At 38.1% G+C, this 20,957-nt stretch overlaps 1 protein-coding gene across 2 annotated transcripts in view; it reads left to right on the forward strand.

Annotated features, from left to right (window-relative positions):
* farsb (phenylalanyl-tRNA synthetase subunit beta) overlaps window positions 1-18,209 on the forward strand; it is a 58,284-nt gene extending 40,075 nt beyond the window's left edge. For both annotated transcript variants that reach the window (XM_072572780.1, XM_072572781.1), the window contains 2 exons: window positions 1,109-1,261; window positions 17,748-18,209. In XM_072572780.1, coding sequence (XP_072428881.1) covers window positions 1,109-1,261; window positions 17,748-17,899 — 305 coding nt within the window. In that variant the 3' untranslated portion in view covers window positions 17,900-18,209. The remainder of the gene's footprint in view (window positions 1-1,108; window positions 1,262-17,747) is intronic.
* Window positions 18,210-20,957: the final 2,748 nt, after the last annotated feature.

Raw genomic sequence — 20,957 nt, forward strand, 5'->3', positions numbered from 1 at the left:
CCAATGTATGCTCCCACTTACATCAGGATTATCTTGGAGCAGGTTGGTGGTGGTTGTGTGGAGCACTGTTAGCTTAAGAGGCCTATCTGGTCCAGCCATATCAATAGCTTGACTATGAAAACAAAGCAAGAGGCTGGGTACTGACCAACAACTGCCAATCTGAACTCACCAAGCCTCTCCATTTTCTACATGCCCCAAATCAGCATTGTGATGGAACACTCGCCACTTACCTGGATATATGTCACTACTCATAAAGCTCTACCTTTTCAAAAGAAAACTGTCTGTTCATTTGGTTACAGTAAGTCTGCATCTGCCCAGAACCACCACTAGCACATTGCAGTTGGAGTACAGTATGGCTGCACCTTCCGGTTCCAGGACCTTAGCTGCAAACAAGATGCCAAAAAAGATGTTACCTTCAATACCTCTTTCACGTCACTGCCATGACCAAATACTGACTATCCTGGAATCCCTAATTAGCACCGTGAGGGAGCATCATTGACACAAGAACTGGTGCGATACACACCTGGGAAAGTCACAATCTGAGGACATATTTAGTAAGTGATAGCACATGCCTGACATTGTACAAAAGAATCCAGGGAAACTTCTTAGAGGAATGACCGAGAAATGGACTCACTAGGATGCAATCAGGACAATATGATAATCAATTTTGTGTTTCAAGGTTAAGCATTAACAGTTGACTTTAGTTAAGGGTGATGTGTGCATTATCATCTCATTAATAGAGGTGTCCCATCCAGATTTACATTGCTGACTAGATCCTGGAAATCAAGTTAATTATATGTTCAGTCAAAGGCAGGAGAATTATCATCTCTCAGACAGGAGTCTTCCCTCATGGTAAAAACATACCTTGATTCCACAGTCACATAACGCAAATATTCTCTTCTACGTCATCTTTAGTTTTTTTTTTAAATGATTATCATTCAAATTGTTTAACCCTACTAGTGACCATTTTCTGAGCTTCAGGAACTTGTTTAAAGGTGCATTTGTCTTTAGTATTACCTTACTCCATTGTTGTTGATAGCTGCATTTTAGGCAAAAATGGTACAGGTTTTTAATTTATACCATTATTTAAAATTTTACTGGAATGCAGATGTTGGTGCAAGGAACTCCAGACGCCTCTGTGCTGTGTACTACAATAAGAACCCTGGCTTTGAAGTGATCCATGGCATGTTGGACCGTGTAATGCAACTACTTGAACTGAATCCAGAAAAAGAGAATGGGTACTACATTCAGGCAGTAGAAGGTGAGTGGAGTTGTTTTTTCAGATTTAACTCAGGATAGTGTACCTGAATTCAGCATCGCCAGTCCCTGTCCTTCGTTCTCCTCCATATGCCTAATAACCTGGAACATGCCTTTACTGGCCCAAGATCTCAGGTGGAAAAGTAGTGAGACCCAGTGAATCTATCAATCTAGATCTTGCAATTAGCAGAGGATGAACGGTTTCAGCTGCTCATCACGATTAAAGTTACTCATGGACATTTTTATGGACTTAAGCCCTGGAATCCTTAATTAGGAATCAAATGCACTGTCTCATATCATTTACCTTTTGTAAATGTTTCTCCTCAAATGGGGAAATTGTGTTGTAATGATAATGTCATTAAATTGGTAACTCAGCAGCCTGGACTAATGTTCTGGGGGCATGGGTTTAGCTTCCATCATGAAAGATAGTGAAATTTGAATTGAATTTTAAAAAACTTTCCAAAGTAAAAACTTGCCTACTGACCATCAATTGCTGTAAAAAGCCCAAGTGGTTCACTAATGAAACCTGCCGTCTTTTTCTGGTCTGGCCCTGTATATGACTCCAGACCCTCTTGGTTGAGTTGGAACTGGCCTCTGGACAATTAGGGATGGGGAAACAAATGCTGGCCTAGCCAGCATCTCACCAATGAAAAGAAACCCAGTTAGGTTGAAGAACTCTGAATTGCAATGCAGAGTCTAAATAAGGAAGTTGAAGTTAAAACATTTAATTCAATGTCAAATCGTGCATGGAGAATGAAATAAAGGGAAAGAAAAATAGGATTAAAAGAACATTGGAATGAGTGTAAGTTGTTTAGCCCCTTGAATCTATCCATCATTCATTGAAATTACGGCTGATCTGTGACCCTATTCACTGGATCTGCCAGATAACCTGTCTCACTAATTTGAAATAACAGAAATTGCTGAAACATCTCAGTGGATCTGACAGCATCTGTGGAGAGAAATCAGTTAACTTTCTGGGTCCAGTGACTCTTCTTCAGACTTTGTTGGTTCCTTTTTGTTTTTTGTCTCACTAATATGTTTGATTAACAAAAATGTTACAATCTCACTTTTAAAATTGACCAAGTGTCAGCTGCCATTCTCAGAAGGGTTTTCAAAGTCTTGACCCTTTTTTTGGCAATACAGAACTAGTCTTAAGCAGCAGGAAGAGTTTCTATTTACTCTATCAGTTTCCCTTAATATCTTGAAAACTTCAATCAGTTCACTTCTTACCCGTATAAATTTCTTAGCATCCAATCCCAGTTTATATAACACCTTCTTGTAATCTAATCATTGGAATTCAGATGGAGAGAGAGTTTTTTTTTAAAAAAATGTCAAGCAGAAGCAAAAAACAAGTTCTGTTTTAATCTCTTAGAAACAAAAACTAAATAAGTTAAGACACCCAATTTATAACAGTCCATTTTCAGTGCCAAAGAGATTCCTTGAGTATAATTTCCACTTAATGCACATTTAAAATCTGTTTACGCTAGATTGGGCAGCTGTGGATTTTATTGGCAGGTTTAGTGGTAAGTACAGTAACCTCATGCTCTCTCGGTTTCAATGGTGGAGGATCAGCCCAACTCAGACAGAAACCACCAGATTTCTGCATTTAACTGCACATGGAATTGTTAGAAGTTTTTTTTATATTCACTTTGTGAGACCTGTGCATCACCAGGTGGGTCTACATTTATTGCCCATCCCCCCCACCCCCCATCCCTGGCTCTCCTTGAGAATGTGGTGGTGAGCTGCCTTCTTGAACTGCTGATGTCCATGTGCTGTACATATATCCACATGCTGTCTTGTTAATTACACTTCAATGATAATGATAAACCAAAATTATTTTTGTTACCGAATTTGAGCCAAGTAATCATTTTGAGGAAATGCCTCTGATAATAGTGTGTTCCCTGAGTTTCATACTGACTTGTTAGCCTGGGTTATGAACTCCACCCTGGATTAGATCTTGATTTGCAATGTTCTGATGCTGAGACAGTGGACTGAGTATTGCCAGGGATGGGCTGCTCACCCTCCCTACCAAAGTGTTTGTCCGTAACCAACAAAGGAAAAGAAAATCCCACCCCACAGCAAAAACACACTGCTGGTGATGTGAATAAATGCAGAATGAGATTCCTGTTCTTCACTGGGTTGGAAGTCCCACCCTCTGGAGCTGCTGTCCAGCCAGGTCTGGGTATTGAGTCAGGAAGATTTAGAAACCAATGGGAGAGGGCTTGGGATGTGGGCTTTGTAGAACAGGTTGAAATGAAAGAGCTATCTTCAGAGCGGTATCCCCGATGAATGGTGGGGGGGAGGGAAAGGAGTGGGAAGATGTTAGGCTGTACCCACTTTATTTTAGGTATCCACCTACCAATAAACACAGCTGGCAAATTCTCATTACCTTATTCAATAGTTTTTTTTTATCAGTTGTACACAATTGCGCATTGGTTTGATTAAATATTACAATGCTAAAAATGTGTTGCTGGAAAAGCGCAGCAGGTCAGGCAGCATCCAAGGAACAGGAGAATCGACGTTTCGGGCATAAGCCCTTCTTCAGGAATGAAGAAGGGCTTATGCCCAAAACGTCGATTCTCCTGTTCCTTGGATGCTGCCTGACCTGCTGCGCTTTTCCAGCAACACATTTTCAGCTCTGATCTCCAGCATCCGCAGTCCTTGCTTTCTCCTTAAATATTACAATCGCAATTTAACACGTGGACAGAATATGACAATTGTGGCAACTTGACTCAACTACCATTATAATCTGTGGAATGTTTTTAAGTGACATTTTTCTATTCTTAACCACATCCAAAAATTTCCTATTATATGCCAATATGTTTCATTTGTGAATACAAATCAATTCTTTCAATGGCAGATTAGCTTTGCTTTTAATGTGTTAGGAGACTGAAAGATGTGGATCAGAAACAGACTGAAATCCCAGGAGATTTTCTTTCCACCACCAGCAAACTACAATCTTTATGTCTTAAAAGTTCTCATGAAGTGCCCTGCCTAATGTTTTTAAGATAATTTGGTGTTTGCAAGTTTGATTGGGGAATGGTAGGGTCATTGGTTGGAGCAACATTTTCAGTTCTTAAACAACACCAATAATAAATTTTTAGTGCCACCTTCTGGAAGTATTTATTGAAGCTCTTTTAAAACATATGCCAAAATAAAACTGTTGTTGTATTTGTGGAAGTTTATCACATAATCAGTAATATCATGGGAAACAAAGCACTTGGTGATGCGGAATGTCGTCAATGGGCAATGAATTACTTGCTCCAAAGTGAATTCACTGTTTTATTTTAGAAATACTGCTTATCACATTTTGCATTGATAGTATGTTGATCAAAGTAATAGCTCCGTGACTAAATGTTTAAGACTCTCAAAATTTGGGGCAGCATGGTGGCTCAGTAGTTAGCACCACTGCCTTACAGCTCCAGGGATCTGCGTTCGATTTCACCCCTCAGATGACTGTCTGTGTGGAATTTGCATATTCTTCCCATGTCTGCATGGGTTTCCTCTGATTTCCTTCACAGTCCAAAGATGTGTAGGTTAGATGGATTAGCCATGGGAAATTGTCCATAGTTCCCAGGGATGTGTAGGTTAGATGGATTAGCCATGGGAAATGTGGGTTTTAGGGATAGGGTCGGGGGTGGGGGGATAGGTCTGTGTGGAGTGCTCTTCGGAGGTCGGTGTGGACTCAATGGGCTGAATGGCCTGCTTCCACACTGTGTAGGGATTCTATGATCCTATGAAAATAATGGAGAAATTGCAATAGTCAAATGACAAATTGCCAAGTGGGAAATAATAAGGACAGCACTATCATTGAAAAATTAAATGATATGTTGCTGCTTATGTAATATGCTCTAATGATTGCCCCTTTTTATTGGAATGGAAAAAAAAAGTAAATTAAATAGACCAACATGAATGCTCAAATGTTAGCAAAGTAGTCACACAACTAACTAAATTAAGCTTTAAAAAGTAATGTGATCAATTAGCATGAAATGTATATGTTGAAATTCTGGAGTGAAGGGAACTAAAAGGAGTCAGAGCTGCAGGCAGACTGTATGCATGGTTGTTCATGTAACAATGCATGTAATGTATTATAAGTAAAATAATTAGAGATATTGTGAAAATGTCATAAATTGCGATATGAATGTATGTTCATTTATTTATTCCTATGGCAACTGAGTTTCCTGAAAAAAGCTTGCTGCTTCAATATTGAAAGTTCTCTTTCATAACAAAAGAAAGTTGCGATTGCACATGATTTCAAGCAGCACCAAGAGCACTCTAGACCATTTTAAGAAAGTAAGGCAAAATTAAAATCTGGCAGTGCAGTGCTCTGAAATGAAAGTTTGAGGGCAATCCTCTTACAGCTATTATGTATTCAGTTTTTGTTCATTATCCAGGTCATGTAAGAAATTTGATCACACAAAAGTTTCCAGATGATCTTAAACTAAGTGTTCTTTTCCAAAAATGCAACATCTGAGGTGGTACTTGCACTGACCACTTTGTAGGAAAGGAAGAACGATCCTTGCATTTCTGTAGAGATTTGCCTGATCTTAAAGGATTTTTCACAAGCAGTTAATTCAGTGCACAGCCCAGAGTTCAAACCTAGGACTTCATTGTATGTCAGTTCAATTCGACTAGACATTTACCATTTAATGATTTTGGAATATTCTGTTTTATAACCAACTATGCATACATTCTGTTTTTATTTGTGCATTTTTAAAAGTCTATTTTGATGACTTTGTTTTTGTAGAATTAACTTAGAGGAATTTCAGAGAATTTATTCATCATTCATAAACCCCACTGACAGCAAAATGTGCATTTACTGAGAAATTATATAACTGCAACGAACCTTTAACCTGTTACCTTAAAAATCATCTTAATGGGAATAAATAATTCACATGGCCTCCTCTCCATATTAGAGTACATAGTGGCATTGCATATAGAATGGAAGTGAGGTTTAAGCAGAGGTCAAAGGAAGTGAAAGTAATAAATTGTTACTCTTGCAGGATTAGGATTGTACTCTGGCAAATGGCTAGATTAGAAGATGCAAAGGCCTTGGAAAGAGAGCAAATGAGGTGTATGATAGTATTACGAAGGAAGAAGGATTTTACTTATGAGGAGATGTTGGAACAGTTAGGTCTAATATCTTTGGATGTATGTGGTTAAAGGTTACTTTAGATGGGTTTTCACAATGTTGCGGGCCTTGATGGAATAAACAGATAATACTATTTGCTTTTGTGAATGACTCACCTTTTATTGGGGGGAAAGCGAGAAACTCTTGCTACTGTTGGGAGCTGGAAAACTCTGAAAGATGTTGCAAGTGAATGCCATAAATAAGTTCAACACTTGAGTTTGATAGTTATTTATTAATGAACTTATAAGTTTAAGGGCAAAGGCAGGAATGTGGGAACAAGTACTAGGGCTTTATCAACACCTAATACAAATTTGACAGGCTGAACAGCCTCCCTATGTACTGTATGTTTCGACGATACAATGAGTAGCATTTACAAATGGGTGCTATAATAATAACATACCTATACAAATATAAGATATCTATTTCCAATGCATGAAGAAACATAATTTTCCTGTAATGGATTTTCCACCATAGTTAAAAGTTGTACCATTTGCCATGCAAAATTGTGTGAATAAATTTGGTACAAATCACCTCTAGGTACAGTAAATGCTTCATTTAATTGAAAGCCTTCCTAAATGTGCTGCATCCTTGAATTAACCTTCTGTATGCCATGAGTTGTTATGTCAAATGCAGGACACTGCAACCTCTCACTTTCTGCACTTGTAGAAATACATTTTCTCATAATGGCACAAAGTTCTGACCTTTTGTCGCCATCTGTGAAACACCTGTGCATGGATATAGATGACTGGAAATAGGGATGAAATTGTTGAGTGCCATTAGCCTTTCTGGAGATTGTGTGTGAAAAATGATCCTCACTCAAGCTACATAAAATGGAACAGAGATGCTGTAGGTGGCCGTTTAGAGTAATATGTATCATCAAGAGATTTAGTGATCCTGTTAAAGCTTGGATATGGAACGGCCGCATTAGCAAACAGGCGTAGCAAAGCAGACAGTGCATGAGTCAGACGTCTGGTCTGGTTACCATCTCCAGGGACCAAGGAGGAGGTTAGTCTATTATATATACAGTGCAGAGGTGTAACAGTATTATAATATAATTAGCATTTACTGTCCAACCTCACTGAGATTTTCAGTTAGAATATTGAATTCGCTCTTATAATCTAGGTTGTTAGAATTGTATTAACTGATTACAGGTAATTAAATAATTGTCTTAAGTTATTTTAGCAGGACAATACAATTGTATGGAAAGTCATTCCATCAAATTTTGCACGTTGTTGATGGATGTAAAGCCTTTGGAGAATTATATTTATTGAGGCTAGGTGATGTTACAAATAATGAAATTAGGAGCAGAAGTAGATCATTCAGCCCTTCATACCAACCTTATCTTTGAAAGTACAGTGAAAACAAACCCAGTCAGTCGAACCTTTCCTCATGACCACCCCATCATTTTGGGTATCAATTTAGCAAACCGACACTGAACCACCTCCAATGCATTTACATCTCTTCTGCTATGCTAAATGGAAGAGAATTCAAACAGATCTAAAAACTCAAAACTGGACGTCTGTGGGTTGCTGTGGGCTATCGTCAGCAACAAAATTGTATTTGACTACAATTACAACCTATGGCCTGGCACAAGACCTGCTTCACTGTTACCATCAAGGCAGGATATCAATTCTGGTTCAATGAAGAGCGCAGGAGGTTACACCAAGAACAGCATCATCCATATCTGAAAATAGTTCAATCTGATGAAACTACAATATAGAGTGGCGCTGAGAAAGCACAGTCAGTCAGGCGGCATCCAAGGAGCAGGAGTGTCAGCGTTTCGAGCATGAGCAAGGACTTATGCTCAAAACATCGACTCTCCTGCTTCTCGTATGCTGCCTGACTGGCTGTGCTTTCCCAGCACCACACTTTTCGACTCTTTAGTCCTCACTTTCTCAAACTACAATACAAGACTACTTGCTTGCTAAACAAGTCCAAAAATATTCCCACCCTCAATATTGGACGAGATCAGCACATTAGTGCAAAAGACAAGGCTGAAATATTTGGACCTATCTTCAGCCAGCAGTTCTGAGTGAATGATCCATCTCAGCCTCCTCCTGAGGACCCAGTATCCTGAACGCCAGTTTTCAACCAATTCATTTTATTCCATGTGATGTCAAGAAAAGGCTGAAGGCATTGAAAATTGCAAAGGCTGTGGGCCCTGACAGCACTCTGGTACTGAAGGTTTGTGCTCTACAACTAACCACGTTCGTAGCCAAGTTGTCCCAGTATAGCCAACATAGGCTTTACATGCCAGTGTGGACAGATTCTCAGATATATGTCATACAGAAAAAGTGGGACAAATCCAACCATCGAATCATAGCCCTATTAGTTTAATCTTCGTCATCTGCAAAGCGTTGAAAGTGATCCTTGACAGTGCTCTCTAACAGCACTTGCAAAGGAATAACCTGTTCACTGACAATCTGACATGCTGCAGATCTCATTATTGCCTTGGTCCAAACAGGAAAGAAATAGCTGAACTCCAAAATCCGGGGAGAGTGTCCTTGTCATCAAGGAACCCTAGGGAAAACTAGAGTTGATGGGAATCAGGTTGTCATGACTTACTGGAGTAGTGCATTGGAAATCAAGCCCCACTATTCCTGGCATCTTCAGAAATACTGAAAGTTAATGAAACTATCGAAAATTCCCTTTACATTGAAGGTCAGCATACCATTTGCCTTCCAAATTGCTTTCTGCACATGCATGCTTGTTTTCAGTGACTGCTGCACAAGGGGTTTCCTCCGGGTGCTCCAGTTTCTTCCCACAATCCAAAAATGTGCAGGTTAGGTGAATTGGCCATGCTAAATTGCCCACAGTGTTAGGTGTATTAGTCAAGAGTAAATTTAGGGAAATGAGCCTGGGTGGGTTACTCTTCGGAGGGTTGGTGTGGACTTATTGGGCCGAAGGGCCTGTTTCCACACTGTAGGGAATCTAATCTAAGGGCACCCCCAGGTCCCCCTTTATATCAACATTTCACTATCTACTATAATTTTTTTTAAAAGCTCTGCTCTTTTCTTACTGAAGTGAATTACTTCATACTTCTACTGCATCTGCCCTGTAGTTGTCCACTCAGTCAACTAATGTAAATTACCTTGAAGCACCTTAACCAGTCACAGTTCTTCCTAGTTTTGTATCATTGGCACACTTGGAAATATTAGTCCCAAATTGTTGATACCTATTGTGAATAGGTGAGGTCCAAGCACTGACCCCTGTGGTGCCCCAGCAGTCATTGCCTTCCACCATGAGAAAGATCTATTTGTTCCTACTCTATGCTTCCTGTCTGTGTACCAATTTTCAACTACATCAATTTATTACCCCAATCCCACAAGTTTCTCTAAAGCATTGGTAATGTAGTTGTCAATTATTCAAACAACAATACAATCAAAGGTTGTTACTGGGCGTCAGGACATTGGGAATGGAATTGTTTTTAAATCTCTTGAGCATTTCAGTGACATCATCTGAACCTTGAAAGCGAGTTCCAGCAATGTGCACACGATAACAGCATTTTTAAATTAAAAGTTTTGAATTTGGACACGAGACGCAGAGTTTCCACTGTGTCCAAAATCATTCAAAATTGACAAAACAACACAAAAGTTTAAGAAATTTTAAGTGCAAATTGAGTTTTCATGATCTTTTGCACTATTCTAAAAGTGTTGTGGCCCCATTCCCACAAAACAGGCCACACATGCAGATTGAATTATTATGCTTTTCTGTTAATCATACTCAGACAGGTTTGTGAGGGTCCTCCAAAAAATAGCCATTTTTGTGCACAAGAGCCCTGAGGTGGACTTTTAAAAAAAAAATCACTATAATGCTAACTACTGTACCCCAATGCCAATACTAACTGGTTTTATATTGATTTTAAATGTGATTATTGAATATTATAAAAATAGGATTTTTCACAAGGATGCTACATGCAGGTTTAAAAATAACGTACCTACCTATTTTCAGTTGCATTAATCAACTACACAAAGTTACCAATCTTAAATATATTGAGCAATTTCAAATGTGAACAGTTTTTAAAAAATAGCCATTCAATTCACTGCTAGAGAGGAGTTTGCCTGCAACAATATGTAAATCTGTTTATGCAGAAACTTGAGCATTTAATTCACTTACCAGAACCACTACAGTTTGAGCCCAGGTTAGTGACTGTAGCCCAATTGGAAACTGTTGGAAATAAAATAGAAGTTGCTGGAAAAGCTCAGCAGGTTTGGCAGCATCTGTAAAGAGAAATCAAAGTTAATGTTTTGGGTCAAGTGACCCTTTCCTGAGAACTGGAAATTGTTGGCCTTGATAATTTGGATTCAATATTTTTATTTGCTACTTGCTTTTTATTATTGAGTATGTGAATCAAATTGAATACTGGATTAATTTTAATGAAAGCTGTGAGACTAAATGTATCTTGTGACAAAACAAACATAGTGAGCAAACAATTCTTCAATACAAAATAATGAGTGTATCTTGTGTTTCTCAGCCTTTTTAAGATAAATTTGGTCCTTTTTGATTCTATTGGAAGTGTAAGGCTCTTGATCTTCTCTTCAGTAATTTCTCATCGTAAAAATATACAAAGGAGCAGTTCAGAGTGAAGGACCTAATTCTGACACACATTAATCTGTGGTTAAGTAATGACTGTTCACTGCCTTTACTCCAATTCTTTCTCCTTTTCTAATTGAACAAAGATGAATGAAAATCATATTGCGGTGGTGAGAATGAATCTACATAAACACAAAGTATGCACAAATAATTTAAATGTAGTATTTTAGATATTGTTTTAAAATCTGACATAGTACAACTGGCTCCAGATAAATATATTTCTAAGGCATGATAAGCTTCGTTATATCAATTGACTTTCTATTATCTTAAGTACATTGCCAATAAATACAAGATACACAAATCCTCTGAACCCAATCACTGCATTTTAGGATTTTAAAGGAGATCAGTGCACAGATGGAGGGTGCAGTGATTTTGACCTTCCATAAATCTCTAGATTCTAGAATAGTTCACATGGATTAAATGTAACAAATGCAACCCTGCTATTCAAGAAAGGATGGAGAAAACAGGAAGTTATAGGCCAGTTAGCCTGACACTGGTAGTACGAAAAGTCTGGAATCTGATAGCTGAGACTTGGTAAAAGGGTAATCAGAAAATCATTCTATCATTAAGCAGCGTCTATAAATTTATGAAAGAAAAATCCTGTTAAATAAGTTCATCAACTTTTATGGTAAGCTCTATAAGGGGAAAACTAGCTTTTGAATTTTCATAGAGCATTTAGTAAGCTGCCACACATGAGCTTATTACTCAAAATCTCAGGGTTCATGGGATTTGGAATAATATATTATTCATTTGAAGATTAGGTAATAAACAGATAACAGAATAGGAATAAGCAGGCCATAGCTAGAGGGAGCAGCAGAGATCAGGCTTCCTGAAGAAGGTCTTATGCCCGAAACGTCGATTCTCCTGCTCCTTTGATGCTGCCTGACCTGCTGTGCTTTTCCAGCAACACACTTTCAGCTCTGATCTCCAGCATCTGCAGTCCTCACTTTCTCCTGCCAAGAAATATAGTCAAGTTAAGTGATTGTGTCAGAAAATGGCAGAAAGATGTAATGTAGGAAAGTGTGAAGACTTCCACTTTGAAAGGAAACAGAAATATAACAAAGCAGATTTTTTTTGTTTAGTGAGATTGGGAAATATTTTATATGAATCATGAAGTTAACAGGTACAACAAAAAATAAGAAAATTAATGTATATGTTAGCCTTTAGTAGAGAGTTTGGTGTAGAAGAGTGAAGAAATACCACCATAATGATAATGGAACACTTGTTTTTTGTGGTTACTATGTAATACTGCTGTGGGCACTGAGTGTTTCTTAAACGAAAATGCAATGTGAATTGAAAATACAAAGAACTTAAGAATAGTCTACTTTTTAAAAAAATTCTCCAGTAATTGGAAGGTGACATGATTTTCCCATGACAAAAGTAAAAATTATATCAATATTTATGGTATATGATACCTGGGCTCTGAACTTGTAAAAATAAATATGTATCCAGTTGAAAGGCTGAGTGAAAACAGAGTAATGCAGCCTGCAGAGAGTGTGTTTTTATTTAAATACACTTAAGTTTTTCACAGAAGTATAATTGATGGAGTGCAGAAATTTTATTTTATGTTTTAAGGTGTGTATTTACTATAAGAATAAATAGAAACCACCTGTAAGATGTAGATATTTCATGGTGCATTTACCATGAATTTAGAACATGAGTTTTTCTTCACTTATTCCCCGAAAAGTACACTCAGGACAGGAAGAGGCTGTTTCCAAGAATCTTAGGAATTCAGTGGATAGGTTGATTGTCACTTTACCATCCATACTGTAAGAGAGGGAAGTGCCAGCGTAGGCAGCTTAGACCAAATGCCCCATTGCTGTGCTGGAAGTTATATGAGTGTAGTTCTATGATGTAGAAAAAAAATGTTTTTTTAAGTGTGTGTGTGGGTGGGATGGGATAGTAGTGCAGTGGTAGCAACAGGGAAGACAAGTTGATTAGTGCCAATACAGTTTAATGGTTCACAACTGCAGACATCCAGTTAACCCTACCATTGATCCAGATTCAGTAAGGCAGTGGCTGGAGATGTAGCTGCAGGCATGCTTGTTCAGGATTTCAGCTGATGGGTTTTGTGCCTAGATAAGTCATTATTAGTTTGTTAGTGTTGTTCTTTGATGTGGTAGAGTGTAGAGATGGTGCTTAACCTAAAAGGATTAGGATACCTGAGAGGCTTTCTACCTGTCCAGTTCAAATGCCAAAGAAGCTTCTGGTGCCTTTTCGTAAATTTTTGGAGAGAAAGAAGAATTGAACTGGGTGATTTTTGTTTGAAGCTGCTCACGCAAGGTGCAGTTTCTTCTTTCAGTGCTTTGTTTTTACATTAAAATAGATGTCCGTACTTTTCAATTTGCCAGCATGATGCAAGTGTTCCATTTTCTTACTGTTTTATGTAAACTTTCATTTTGCTGCATTCAAAATAGGCAGACAAGAATAACCGGGGAAGTTGGGTGTGACGTCATTTTATCATACTATAAATCATCTTAGAAAGTCTGCTATCAGAGGTGACCCAGCTGTATTTAAAAGTGGATGCTGGAAATCTGAAAGAAAAACAGAAATTGATGGAGAAGGACGACAGATCTGGCAGCATCTATGGAGAGAAATCAGAGTTAACGTTTTGGTCCAGTGACCCTTCTTTGGAACAGGGTAATGTGGTTAAATATGCTGAACAAAAATAGTGGGAGTGCATATTGTGATGAGGACATAAGGAATCTGCAAGAGGATATGCAAGATGACTGAATGGGCAAAAAATTGGCTGATGGAACTTAATGTGGGAGAATGTGAGGTCATGCACTTTGGTCAGAAGAATAAATAGGTGAACTATTATTTAAGTCGAGAGGATTGCAAAGAAAGTGAAGCACAGAGGAATCTAGGTATTCTTTATGCGTCAAACACAAAAAGTTAGTATAGAATTGCAGCAAGTAATTAAGAAGGCGCATGGAATTTTGGCCTTTATTGCTAGAGGATTGGAGTTTTAAAAACAGGAAAGTCTTCTAACTGTATGGGGTGTTGGCATGAACTACACTGGAGTACTGTGTACACTTTTGATCCATGCATGTAAAAAAAAGGATATATTGACATTGTTCAAAAGAGATTTACTAGGCTATATCTGAACTTATTAAGAAAGGCTAAATACGCTAGGTCTTTATTCAATAGAGTTTAGAATAATGGTGGTGATTTTATTGAAGCATTCAAGATTCTGAGAGGGCTTTAGTGACTAGATATTGAGAAGATCTTTCCACAGATAGGGAATCTCAAACTAGGGGCATAGTTCCAGAATAAGAGAGACTCCTCTAATATTGAGATGCATAGTAATTCCTTCCCCAGAGGGTAGTGAATGTCTGCAGTTCTCTACTCCAGAGAGTTGTGGAGGCTAGATCACAAGATATGTAAAAAGGAGATGAATAGATTTATGAAAGATCGGGGAATTGGGTGCTATGAAGATGAAGCAGATCAGCCATAAACTTGAATGGCAGGGCAGACCTGTGAGGCCAAATGGCCTACTCCTGTTCCTACTTCTTGTGTTCTATTATTCACTACCAAGTAAGAATATTAGTGGGAAAAACTCTATTTCTGGTCACTTACTAAAAGAATTATCTAATAAAAGTTGCATTGTGCAGCATGCACCACGACCAGTTGTGCCAGTAAATCAAAAATGGCGATTGGCCCATTGACTCTTCTCATTGTGAACACTTCTTCAAAACCTTCAGCAGCTTCTTTGCACTCATTTCAGACTGCCAACATTGTTTTTTTTTAATGTAACAACAGTGACACTTTCCTTGGGATTATGGGATATCAGAGTCCAGTTTGAGTATTTTGTTGGTGAGGTGCCAGATAATGCAAATGTTGACCATACATGTAAAAGCTGCTTGAACTTAATGACTCAGCCCTCACTCCATGAGTTATTTACAGGCTTATTGGGGACGAGAGGGGAAATAACTTTAGATGTGCAAACGCAGTTGATTTATTTATAGTATATAACAAAACAGTTCTAAAAATCCCCTTCAGACATGAACTAATGCGAACTATTAATATTTCACTCAATGTTGTAATAATGTTGAAGTGCAACCTTGGGCCAAAAATTGGATTCAAATGACACTGAGGCTGGCCCACATCTTCCCCCAATCACCGCCCACAAAAAGCTTTTTATTTAGGTACAACTATTGCAGTAACTTTAGGTGAGGGTATCTGCCTGAAAAGAGTCAGCCCCCTGTCCGACTCCCTCTTCAAATGCACTGATTAGTGTGACGGTCCTGTTCTTGCATGGTACACAGGATGTATGTTTACCATAGAAGGTTATGTTAAGGGATGAGCAAATGTGGATTGGAAGCAATCAGCCTCCCAGGCACTTAGAATAACTGTTATTAATGCGGAGTTTCATTCCTTCATGGTTTAAAGTTATATTATCATTTGTTAAAGGATTGATCGTTTGGAATTTCACCAGTGACTTGTGTGAGATTTTACTTTTACTTGGTATTGAAATGTGTTCTTTGCTTGCCAAGTGCGGAGTGCATCACAGATAAAATGATTTTTGGTTTTCTCAAGCTGGATGAGTCCATTCCGGGAAAAGGTGCAGTACGTTCCGAGAAGTTGTACATCTGATCAGTTTTGTCTGCCTTCTGTTAGTGAGACCTGTAGCGTTTGATTTCAATGGAAATGAGAATCAGATGGGTTCTTTAGCAGAGGGTGATCCTCGCTGCCAATTTCCCACCCATGTGGGTGGTGGAAACTTCTCTCTGTATGCTCTAAGTGAAAATGGGGAAGGGGGGAACCTGGGGGGGAAAAGAAAAGTTCTGTCAGTTTCTTTGAAAGTCATTCCAGTCCTTTTGACTGGCTCCTCACCCAGTCCTGAACCAAATAATCCAGGTCTGATGGACTGTCTAGTTATTGAGCCTTTTTCACTGTTGGTGTGTTTTATCCTTAGCCAGGCTATTAAATGGAATGCTCCATCATGCCAAGGATTCTCTCCCTGAAGGAGCATACAACTGAGCCAGCTGAGTTTGCTGAAAATCTCTCATTTACTGTAGAAGTATGTTTAATAATGGCTAGAGATAGCTGCTGCTGAAGCTGTTATCCTTTTGAACAAAGGAGATTGCTCGATGGAGAAGAGCTTTTCTGAAGAATTAAAACATAAATAGAAACCATTTTGAACAATGAGACTTCCTTGCTCAGAGCTTGAACTGCTCACTTTACAAATATTTGATCTAACTGGTCGAGAAAATTCAGAGGGACTCACATCCCAAATGCCCCACAGAGGGCACTGAGCTACTTTTCAAACACTCAGCGATGAGCAGGACAAAGTTTTATCATTACCAAATGAGAAAAGTCGTCATACCAATGCAGACTCATAACAGCAGTTCTTGGGCCATTGTTTTAGATTCAACTCTGGATAGGATTATTCAGATACTAATTACATGCCAACTCATATGGCTCGCAGGCAGTGCATCCCCACCAATATTAGCTGGCCATGCTGCCTTAGTGTTGGTATCCATAATAGCAGATAAATGTAGAGTCACACAGGGGAATGGGAGGGGAGTCTCAAGAGGGTGGACCATAATGGCCAGGTAAGGAGGGAGCAGCCAAGATAGAATGATCTGGACAGTGAACTAGTGATTCCTTTCCTGAGGACTGGGCAGTTATTTGCTACGCTGTATGGAAAAATCGATCATTTCAATTGTAACAAAATGTGCTGTCCCTAAATTTCTTTATAATATATTTTCCAGAGGAAGTATTTCAAAATGTTACTGCACTGAAAAGGAATTGAAAGATCAACTCAACATTACTTTTAAAGCAAATACCTAGTTGGTTTTGTCAGAAATTGTTCTATTACTTAGCATTAAGTTTGTAATTTCTGTGTACCTAATAACACTGTGCAGAGTGAATAGATGCTCAAATAGAAAACAAATCATTAATGCCTGATTCTTTAATTCTGCAAACTTCAGGGCATTCTTATTCATTGTCTAGTAAAAACTTAATGCTTCAGTATGAAGTATATTTTAGTATGTTTGCTGATTGAGCTGTTTTACTATGATTGAAAACCAAGATAGTTCTACATTGCACGTGAATTTGAAATCTTACCTGTGGGTACATTGTTTGCGCAGCTATCAAAATGTTAAGTTTTTGTGCTATATTGCATCTTGGAAATTACTTTCTGTAGCTTTTCTGATCCTAGGCAAGGTAAAGCAGGTTTGACAAAGTTTGCAGATGAACAATACCAGTGTCCTCTGTTTCAAAAGGGTTTCAGTACACAAAAATGAGCACAACCACTTTAAATGTCAATTCAAATAGTTAGCTGCTGCATAACCATTTACAGGAAGGATGTATGCTAACATAGAACAGAGACAAGTGAGAATAAAATGAGACCAATAAAAAGAGTTATCAAAAAGCTGCGATTAAATTTTTAAGGAAGCCATGAAGTGACCTTTTCTATACTTTTAATGACATCTAGATGCTAGCATGCTTAGTCTTTTGGCAAAGAAAACTTTGATGGTATTTTGTGCTTTGATGGTTAATTATCTTGAAAATGTGATAAAGACTAGTACTCATTTGGATTCTGAGGGAAAAAGAGGGATTCGACCACCATCATCAAAGTGTTGCTCACTTCTGACCTGCGGAAGACAATTATAAATTTTCATTTAGAGCTGTTGAAGATTTAATTAAAGGCATTATCAGTTGCCAGCTGCAGGGCAGTGCAAAGAAAGTGAATTACATCTGCTGGTTATTGAAGGTGGAGAAGTACTGATGGTTTTTGTTTTGTTTCCTTCTTTTACAGATTCCACTTTCTTCCCGGGTCGATGTGCCGAGATCTTTGCTAAAGGTCAGAGCATTGGCAAGCTGGGAGTTCTTCACCCTGATGTTATCACCAAATTTGAACTGACCATGCCCTGCTCCACTCTCGAAATCGACATTGAGCCCTTTCTTTAAACAATGAGATTGCTTCTTAGTTCTTATCATATTTTTTGTGTCCTTCAGTCATTCTGTGCAAAGAGTAGCTATTGACACTGTTCAGCTGTAAAGATAAATATTTAATAAGGCAGAGGATCCCACGTCTGCTCTGTGGTTAAATATATTTTCCCTTCTGTAATTTTATCTGTTTGCTTGAAACTTAATAGTACATTCTTCCACATAAACCAATTGAAACTGTAAATGTGTAATGCTGCAATTCAATGCAAGATGTAAGCATAATATTAGAAGTAAAAAAAAACAAAATGTTGATACACAGAGGTCTAGCTTACCTGCTGTAACATGAATCATTCCTCTGAAACAAAAATTACTCTGTTTCTGTATATTAACGGTAGCAAATATGATCTAAAATAAATGCATATATAATGGATAAAATAGTTTTAGTAAGTGGCATAAAGCCAACTTGAGGGTTTCCCCTGTTGAATGTTATAGTAGTGTATGCAAAAGTGGCCAATAGCTACCTTAATCCATTTTATAATGTAAATATGTGGAATACTTAAATCATGTAATGTCTGCCAGTCTGCAATGAATCAATTATTTTCTTTCTGCCCCTTAAGGATTTAATAGCATTTACTCAGTTGAATTGGTGCAGTTGCTGCTTTACTTTCCAATGTAGAGAATGCACGTATAAATGATGGTGTAAACAGGCCATCATTCAGAAAAAAATAGAGACATTACAATGTAATCTACCTGACTACAATATGTAAATTTATATTGTGTGTCATTACCAGTAGCACTTTTGACTCTTCATAATGAAGTTTAATTATTCCTGATTAGACTATGTATAAAGAAATGAGAAACAATGTGTTCTCTGTGCCAGGCAAATGCATCTACCAGTTATTGAGCTAAGATTAGGAATTGCACTTTTATCTGAGTGCTTGATTGTCTTTTAGACTAGCACAGCTTAGTTAGATTGTGGTTAACAATTTAGTTAGCGATCGACGTGATGTGCAATTCTAAAATTTTCTGTTTTTGCTTTTAAAAATATTACCACAATAATATGCATGCCGGATTTTAAAACTGTTGACTAATATGATTTTTAAGAGGGTACAATTTCTTTCTGGAAGCTTTTAAAAATTAACTGATTTGGAGCTTTAGTCAAGGATCCACTTATATATCATTCAAGTCTCTCCTCTTAGTTCCCTCTTAACTATCATCCTTCTCTACTTCCCTAGTTGCATTTGAAGTTACTTACTGTTCTATGGATTGGCTGGCAGGATGCGTTAGTTTTATTTCCTGCAGTTGTATGGCCCACCACAGTGGCCTGCTTTAGAACTAATGAAATCCATCTCATGGCCTCTGGCGTTTTTAAACTTTTGAAGTCAAAATAGTTACTTTTTTTTTGTTGTGAGGAAGTCCTGGCAATGGCTAACCATTTCACTTGCTTTGGAATTTTTGTGTGGGCAGTCAATATGAAGGATAAAGCTGTAATTCCAGATGTGTAAATGCTGAAACACTAGCCTACACCCAGAGATTTATGAAGAGTACATCTTAGTCATTGTGTAGCTTTCATACAGTTTTGAAAATATTGTTAGATAGTTCCTTCATCTCGAAGTAGAAAGTAGATAGACTTTTAACACTAACTTTAACTACTGCTGGCTCCCCAAGTGATTCAGCAAATGTATACCCCTCATCCCTTAGGCATGCACATGTGCAATGTCCCACTTTCAATACCATGGCTGTATTGGGTAAGCTGATCTCAGTTGGCCAGTGAGAGAGATTCTTCAATGGGTTTTGATGTTCTTTCTTTAAATAAGAGAAAAAATGGCTAAACTTCCTTCTGGTCTTCATCCAAGACCCTTTCCAAACATGTGCAAGTTTAGAATTTGAAAAGCACTTTCATGTGTAGATTTCCCCACAACAATTTTCTTATAGTTGTCAGTAGTGGCTGCCGATTGTAGTACTTTGGAATAATTAACAGAGACTATTTCTCTAATATTACTAATTGGCAGTTGATAAATGAAGGGGTTGCTGTGCATAAGTGTGCAGATATAATATTTTTTGAACATTTCAGTAAGGCAGTATGCTTCTTGCTGTGATTATAATCCCCTTCGGGATCACTAACTTTTGAAAAGGAATGCATTACTCAGCGATTGGCCTCGAAAGATAAGATTTTATTTTCAAAATTGTACCACAGCAAACAAAATAAAAGCAGCAGCAACTAACATTATTTAGTAGCAATTGAGACTAAACTACAAAAAAGACACTTTCTGCATGAACTAGTTAACACAGTGGAATCTCATGCCATGTTGAAAGGTTATTTCATACACCCAGCAGGTTTATAGCCTGTTTGTTAAAATCCCAATTTCCTCCCAGCTATCCAACTAGATCCCTTCTCCCTGCTACGTGAGATTGATGTGATTGATCTTTTGGTGCTGTAGTGATTCCAACATCACCAGGGTCCTCAAGGTCTAGTTCCTAAGACTTTTGATTAGGAACTGAGGAATTCCTGATGAAGTGCTTTTGCCTGAAACGTCGATTTTCCTGCTCCTTGGATGCTGCCTGACCTGCTGTGCTTTTCCAGCACCACTCTAATCTAGACTCTGGTTTCCAGCATCTGCAGTCCTTGTTTTTACCTAGTTGATTTTAACCCTACTGCGAATCCTCTCACAAGGATGCCTGCCTTGAAGAGGTTTTCCTCCTCTCTCTACAAGAATCTCAGTGAGTCTCTCTCATTTATCTCTCCAGTCTGCAGGCACCCTGCCTCTATTCCTAATGAAGGGCTTTTGCCCAAAATGTCAATTTTTCCTGCTCCTTGGATGCTGCCTGACCTGCTGTGCTTTTCCAGCACCACTCTAATCTAGACAGGCCATTCAGCCCCTTGATTATGTTTTACCATTTAATGAGATCATGACTAATGACAGCTTAATTTCATTCAGCCATCCTGACTCCATTACCCTTAATACTATCTGTTAACAAAATTCAATTCATCTCTGATTTAAAATAATGAATTGAAACAGCAGCTGCTCTTCTTTTGCAGAAGAGAGATTTGGCACCTTTTGTGTGACTGATATTTTTT

This window comes from Chiloscyllium punctatum, chromosome 6 (assembly GCF_047496795.1).
Source record: "Chiloscyllium punctatum isolate Juve2018m chromosome 6, sChiPun1.3, whole genome shotgun sequence".
Lineage (NCBI taxonomy): Eukaryota > Metazoa > Chordata > Chondrichthyes > Orectolobiformes > Hemiscylliidae > Chiloscyllium > Chiloscyllium punctatum.